Source organism: Orbicella faveolata, unplaced genomic scaffold (genome assembly GCF_042242905.1).
Source record: "Orbicella faveolata isolate gen_17 unplaced genomic scaffold, um_ofav_v1 contig_47, whole genome shotgun sequence".
Taxonomy (NCBI): Eukaryota; Metazoa; Cnidaria; class Anthozoa; order Scleractinia; family Merulinidae; genus Orbicella; species Orbicella faveolata.
This window is the reverse complement of record NW_028301577.1, coordinates 2200001-2207500: the sequence shown is the minus strand read 5'-3', so window position 1 is coordinate 2207500 and position 7500 is coordinate 2200001. Positions and strand designations below refer to the sequence as shown.

At 38.1% G+C, this 7500-nt stretch overlaps 1 protein-coding gene across 1 annotated transcript in view; it reads right to left on the bottom strand.

Moving 5' to 3' along the window:
- Window positions 1-7500, bottom strand: part of LOC110057458 (uncharacterized) — a 13732-nt gene that overhangs the window by 1110 nt on the left and 5122 nt on the right. Inside the window, exons 3-14 of the mRNA XM_020764046.2 lie at window positions 6849-7021; window positions 6220-6327; window positions 5757-5850; window positions 5343-5392; window positions 4945-5026; window positions 4644-4729; window positions 3951-4066; window positions 3373-3451; window positions 2813-2908; window positions 2489-2734; window positions 2263-2348; window positions 1-1724 (exon numbers count right to left, since the gene is read on the bottom strand). The exon at window positions 1-1724 is cut by the window's left edge and continues 1110 nt beyond it. Coding sequence (XP_020619705.2) covers window positions 1610-1724; window positions 2263-2348; window positions 2489-2734; window positions 2813-2908; window positions 3373-3451; window positions 3951-4066; window positions 4644-4729; window positions 4945-5026; window positions 5343-5392; window positions 5757-5850; window positions 6220-6327; window positions 6849-7021 — 1331 coding nt within the window. The 3' untranslated portion in view covers window positions 1-1609. The remainder of the gene's footprint in view (window positions 1725-2262; window positions 2349-2488; window positions 2735-2812; window positions 2909-3372; window positions 3452-3950; window positions 4067-4643; window positions 4730-4944; window positions 5027-5342; window positions 5393-5756; window positions 5851-6219; window positions 6328-6848; window positions 7022-7500) is intronic.

Sequence of the window (7500 nt, the reverse complement as noted above, 5' to 3'; positions counted from 1 at the left end):
GATTTAGATGAAAGTCGAAGATTAATCCTCTAGAATTACATGATGACAAAATTGTTAGACTCACAGAGTTTTTCGAAGGTTTGGAAATCAGCAGTGCGACAAAGATTCTGTGCAATAGCGTCGAAAATATGACCGCGTAACATTATCTGCGGACCGCTTAGGGAACACATCCTTTTCGCTTATCCGACGAATTTCACTGCAAACTTTGAGAACAATTTACATTGGTTATTTGGAGTTACGACTTAAAACGTGTGACAATGTGAAATCGGTAATTGTATGAAATGTTTCCTTCCGCCTTGCTTCCCGCAGCTTCAAAAATACAGGTCCAAACAATACGATTTTCAATCGATCGAAGCCAATGTTTTGGAGGTCATCAAGTCTCGAAAACTGCAACACGTACGTCGCTCTTATAAACATAAAGCATTCAACTGAAAGTAAAACACAAACTGGATTTAACAGAACCTTGACAAAATACATTCTCGGTAAGGACAAATGTAAACGGGCTATAAACACGCGTGGGAATCTTCTGTTTAGTTGACGAAATTACCATCCAAAGCAGTCCTTGAGTTTTCTTTCCTGCTTTTCGTTTGCCTGCTCCTCCACTTCGTATCTAGCTTTCCATTCCTAATATACAACCAGCTCGTCCGCAAAGACGTCTTCCCCGTCGTCGCTTGAAATATTGTAAATTGCTCTCAAAGCTCTAAGCAGTGAGTTCACAGTTGTCGAACGTGCTCGATCGAAGTTTATTTCGGAGCCTTCCGAATCGAAACTTAACTCTGACTCCAGTGACGAAAAAGAAATGATTCTGAGACAAAACTTGGACGTTTTAGTCCCAAAATACATCGGAACGATTAGTTTTGCGTTCTATTTTCTCGAGCAAATACAGAGAGTTGACTGAGGCGCTATTGTGTTTGGTTCCTGGGTAGACGTCATCAGGTACCGCCGCCCCAGACTCCCTAAAACGCGGTCGTGAAACACTTAATCGCGACTTTGAAAGGGCATAGAAAATCGAGGATTCAACCAAATTCAAAAATTTCTTCGCCCAAATGCTTCAAATAAAGTCTAGATTTGTTTTAGCGAAAAAAAATTTTTGGGGTTAGGTGCACTTTAAACTAAACGTACTGATGTTAGAATGACCTGATGATGAAATAACAAGTTGCGACACGCCGTGTCACTGATAAGTACACCTAAACTTGGACCGAGTGAAGTTCAATTTAGTGAGTAATCGTATCAGTCTCTCGACACAGTCTATAAGAGCCAATTTATCAGGGAAGGTTACGTGTACATACGAGCAAAGTGGCCCATCAGGCCGGCACTTATCTCCGGTTTCTATGTACCACGCAGCGACTGGGAGAATTTCTACTCCCCCCCCGGATGGGGTGCCAGTCCATCGCAGTGTTACTCCAATGCATTAACTTCGCCGCTACCCATTTATACACTTGGGTGGTTAACAGACAAGTTATTATCTTTCCTACTCATCAAGTGACGATCATCTGATTTCTTGATAGTGCAATGAAAACCTAGCTGGTCGAGTAGCGAAAAGCCTGGAAAATTTCTAGTAACTCAAAACCTTTATGAAAAGGAGAATAACTTAGAACCAATAGCATTTTTATCGTGGTGGTACAGGCGATAAAATTCTTTTTCTTCTTGCATTTTGTGCCTGTTCTTTGATCTTTTCTTTTCTGTCTTCCATTTGTTGCTCCAAAGAACCCATCACCAGCTCACTGAAACAAACCAAACACGTCATATTAATACTGGAATTCTATTGGTTAAACAAACCAAACACGTCATGTTAATACTGGAATTCTATCGGTTAAACAAACCAAACACGTCATGTTAATACTGGAATTCTATTGGTTAAACTAAACCAAACACGCCATGTTAAATTCCTCTTTTATCGTTGGTCCGTTGAATAAGATCTGAAAAGAAAGGTCATTCCGGCGCTCTCGCTTTTTTCGCTTACTAGACTACGAAACAGTTGGTATGTAAGCACCGGTTAGTTAGACGAGGCACGGCTTTCGAAAAGCTTCTGAGACGAGTGGAGAGAGACTCAAAATCGGCGCTGTACCTATTCAAATTCAAGTGTAACGATTTAACAACAAACAACAGTCATTACCAAAACTTGTAGCAACCGTAAAATTAAATTCCCTAACTCATAATGCAGTTTCTCTCAGGCCTATTCTCAGAAGATAGCTTTGATCAAAACTGAAATCCACGACACCTAATGACAGTAACTAGACTAGAAAACGCAATACGACTCACCTATAATTAATTTCACCATCCTTGTTCCGGTCCAAGCCTTCTATTAGCTTGTACAGCTCAACGTAATTCATGTCAATTCCTGTTTCCTGTTGAGAGAGACGAGAAAATTGAATTGTTGATTTGGTAACGTTTTGACATGGTCGTGTTGATCTAGATTTAATGAAGTTGGATTAACTAGGGAAGGGAATACTTTGAATAATATTAGCGTTTTATCCATGGAGCTGACCTTTAGTCCATCCGCAAATTCCTCGACAGTGATATTCATACTTTTATCTTTATCCAGAGTATTAAATAAATCCAGCAGTCTCATTTTATTGTCCTCTATATAGTTCTTTAATATCTTCATGGGTGTTGGTCGAGGCTTAGGTTTGGAGACGGCACCTCCCGCCCCACCATGACTGATCTTCATTTCAGGTCTTAAATGTTGTACTTCTTTACACAGTTCTATGAAGTCGTTGTTGACAGTGATGTCCTGAAAGCCAAAAACAATTAAGGTGAGCAAAATCAGCAAAACGTGCGGGTGAGTCAGGAGATGTTTCGGTTTTCTTACCGTGAGCTCGATCTCTATCAATGTTGATTCCGGGTTATTTTTCATGGCGTTCACGATAGCGTACGCTCCAGGACTTTGCATCGGGTTCTTTCCGATCTGAAATGTTAATTAGGAAAATAAATACTTGAAAATACTGAATGACGAGTTCATATATGCCTGGTAAAGGCGCATTGCCAACACGCTAAGCACAAAGTAGACTCCACCTCTTGTAAAACAGTTTTTTTATAATAACATATAAACTACTGCTAAACGTTGGTTAGTTTTGCGACTTGTCATTTTCCAAGACGTCTTATCTGGGATAAGCCCTATGTATATCTGTTTGGACTCAGTTTTTCCAATTCTGGTCAATGGACACTACTCATCCTGTCCACTTGGGATGTTCTGGGCGCTCGGGGATGTTCTGTGCGATTTCCGGGCCTCATGGCTCATCTTGTCTCATAGCATCCCCCATAGCGTCTGTTCCATAGCATCCCACAACGAACAGGGAAAAAAAAAGATGCGTTCGTCTTGAACGGGCACTGGTTACGTAGTATGCCATTTTATGCTACTATACTGCTTACCTTCAAAACCTGGAGACACGTGTTAACCATTAGTCCTTTGGCCAAGTACACAGCGCCTTCAGCTGTTATTCTGTTATTCCTAAAGACACAAAATATTCATCACTATCAGGAGCCTTCCGATTATAGCTCCTGTCACTATGAAGTAGTAAAGTGGTATGAGCAAGCAAAGTACTCGCATTTGAAATGTGAAAAAGCACTGCAACATTGAAATGAAGCCAATTCATAGTCAGTGTAAACCGTTTTTCGAAGAAACCTGGAAACGTAATATCTGAGAACCCATGCAGTGTTCATTTTGTCACTGGCTTTGTATCCAAGTTGTGGTTGCTGTTCACTCCTCGTAAAAGAACGCGTGTATTCATTTACAATTATCACGCGATATTTTATTGGCTGCGTAGATTTTAAACCATAAGCCACTGCATGCATCTCTCCAGGTCGGCTTGACGACATGTCATAATGTTTTGAAACTTTTTCACTACAAAAATGCGCAAGCATAAAGCGCAGGATGGATGTCATAAAGAAACGATATTCTAAAGCGGTATAACTATCATTACCTGACAACATTAGAAGAGGTTACTTACGTGAGATCTAATTCTCTCAAGGTAGGGTTTACTTTCAATGCTTCACCCATGACAAGTGCTCCGTCATTACCAAAACCATTCCATGCTAGGTTTAAAGTCTTCAGAGTGATATTCTCCTACAAGAAACAACATATATGCTGGTGGTAATGTACAGCCTTACTCTGATCTTCTGGCTTTTTTGTTTCACTTCTTACAAGATGGACTAAGGCAGACAAGGGGTGTTCATAGTTTATAGTCATAGTCTTGTGACTGTTTTTTGCAATGCGTCAAGCTACTTTAAATACAAGAGACACTGCTTCATGGTCAGATTTTTGGATCCAAAGTCGTACAGATTTTCGAAAAAGCTGTGAGGTAAGTTGCACAACAGACTATTCAAAGAAGGTTTTAAATCTCACATTTTGTTTAATTATGTTATTCTTGCATGCATTTTATTGTTCTTAACACCCTGTTTTATGTTTTCATAGTTTACATACTTTTACTTCTTTGTTTTATATTTATACTTATGCAAAATTTTTATCTTCACTTTTAAGCTTGATAATGACCGAAGTTCGGTCGAAACGTTGCGCGCTTTTACCGTTAGTTTTTAGTTCAAATTGTTTTAAAAAACCTTTACTTATAAGTATTACAGACAATAGGTTGTAAAGGTTTGTTAAAGAGAAAGTCACTGATTAATGCAATAATCACTTGACAAACCTTTAGAGATAATGCAACTGCACATGCCCCTTTGTTTCTCAAGTGATTCCAGCTCAGATCCAAATGGTCTATTGTATCATTTGCCGCTAAAAAAACAAACACCAATGAGAAACTTCAATATACAATTTTGAATCAAAGAACGCCATTCCTTTTTAGAACACAACTTAACTTAGATACAACAAAATTTGTTTTTCAAAAGACACCTAATGAAACTTGATTTTTGTCAGTGTCCAGTGGCCGGTGAGTAGCCTTCTAATCTCTTTTGAATTTAATATTAAGTAGGAGATAATCAATTGACTACCTATTGCAGGAGCAAGATGTTGACCTCCTTTCTCTCCCAGCTGATTATGACTCAGACACAGATACTTCACTCTGTTATTACTCTACAAATACACAAAAGAAAGAACATTGAATGGTTTTTATATGCCATGCGTTGACAGGCAGTATTTAACGCTGCTTTTGGAGGGTGAGTACGTTCATGAAATCTATTGCTACTATTACAAGACTATCTCTTTCAGGATCATTATCTTTAGAAAGTTCTCTAGCCTTCACCAACCAATCCACCCTCTACATAATTTGCAGCCTATAATACCAAGTAAAATTCATTTTTTGGTGAATTTTACAGAGATAAGTGAACAACCTTGCTATTTTGACAACTTACTTTATTACTTTAACTACCATTTTCTGTCAGCAACTTACTTTTATTGCTTCTGCCAGAATTTCTACAGCTTTGTCATCAAAACCATTTCCTATTAAATTAAAAAAAATGGATTCAATATTTCTGACTTATGTCTTGTGTCACAACCAAATCACATTATTATACACCAGTCAAGGGTAGGTACTGTATTTTTATGAAAAGAGAGATCTAAGCAGGCATCTCCGCAGGGCTGGAGGCATTAGAACAGTTTCTCATAGGGAAGAGAAGGGGGATTCCCCTGAACTCCAAGCTCCAGAACTATCTCTTCACGCCTTTCTATTTTAACGCTGCCTTTTTAACTTGTGGAAATTCAGCCTTTCCCTACTATTACTAAAAGAGAATTGCCCCTTTGCCTTGACTTGTACTACAGAATCGATGACAGTAAAGCAACTGAATTATTATAAAAATAAGCTCACCACTTGCAGCAAATCTTGTGATATTTGAGTTGTGTAGTAGGATATCTTTCACTGATTCTGCACCACTTATTCCCAGTTTGTTTTCTGACAAGTCCTTTAAAGTAATATTATAAAATATTATAAAACAACTAACCTAATAAAAATTATGTAGCCACCAGTTTATAATTACAACCTCTTAGCACTAAGGAAAGATGTAACTTTCTTGTCTGATAAAGAGGTACTGAACAGTGCATGTATCGGCTGTAACTTATTTTGTTACCTTTCTTTCAACAAAAAGGTTATTTATCTGGATTTGTCGACTTCGACATAATAATTTAGGGCATCCACTTGCAGGGAGTTGACACTAGATCTGCATTAAAAGGTACCATTACAAGCATAAAACGCATACAGAGGACTAGGTACTGTAGCTGCACCTCTTGATCAAGTCCATGGTGGTAAAAAATTAAATTGAATGTTTCATTACCAAGTCAGAAATATAGCAGTTTTCACGTAGCATTTCAGCAATGTAGCCAGCTCCCTCAGCACTGATCCAGTTATCTGCCAAGTTCAGCTTGATGACAGCTGTATTAGTCTGGAGAATTAAGTTGCCATCAGTAAATTTATGCCAGCCATAATGACACATAAGTCAGTTCTAGACAGCTGTCTTGAAGCACGATTAACAGGGACAATAGCAGGTACAGATAGCAGGGGTCTTATTAACATTTTCAGCAGGAAGGCAGTAATGGTTTTCACAGGCAGTCAAGACTTTTTGAATTGAACTTCTTTATAAGAAAAGCTTTTTTCTGGATGGTCAAACCAGGCTGGTAAAACTCACAGCTGGTCAGTTTTCCTAGTACCTAGCCCTAATGAACCCCTTGGAAATCTAGGTCACATAAATTTTAAGTTTCTCAAGTTTGCCATTTTCATAATCTTTCCAAATATTTTCAAACTTCTATTCTTGTTCCTTTTGATTTATCATAACGTCTAAGTTGGTGCTTTTTTCACTTATACATAGTCTTGTCAGATTTTATTGGTTCAAGCTAAATGTGATGTAAAAAGACTGAAAATATTGTGACGGCTCCTGTCTTTAACATGGTTGCATGGTAAACCCACCACTAAAGCAATCGCTATAGCCTTTGCCCCCATTGGACCTAAACCATGGTGTTTGATATCAATGTCAGCTTGTTGCAAGTTTCGATGAAAATAAGAAACTGGTATAACTCCTGAATCTCTGCAAGCCTGAAGATATGTGGCTCTTCCTGTCACATCATACTCTTCTTTGCCTTCTGAAATTAAGAAAAACAACAAGCGGTGATTCACTTATTAGGCTAACAACCATTTCACAATTGAAAATGCATTAGTGTGAACAGAGCCAGCCAGCTAATTAACATCCCAAGTAGCTTTTTTGGCTGGAAGTCTGCAAATTCAAATGCTTCACAGGGTACAAACATGGGGACGAAAGATAAAAAGATCATCTCATGTTGACTACGACATCACAAGTATGTTGCTGTCGGTTAATTTATTTTGGTTTGAAATTTATTTAAACCAGTTTGCTTAAAACTTCCATATGTTTGACTTTAAATTTTATTATTGCAGTTGCAGGGAACAGATACAATCATTTACTTTAATTTGGTGACAAACAGAAATTATTGTCTTGTAGGTAGCTTCAAAAACATTTTAAACCACAACATAGTAGGATAACTTTCGTATTACCAGTTCACCATACTACAAATCCAACAATATTACAAATTAAAATCCGTTGTTA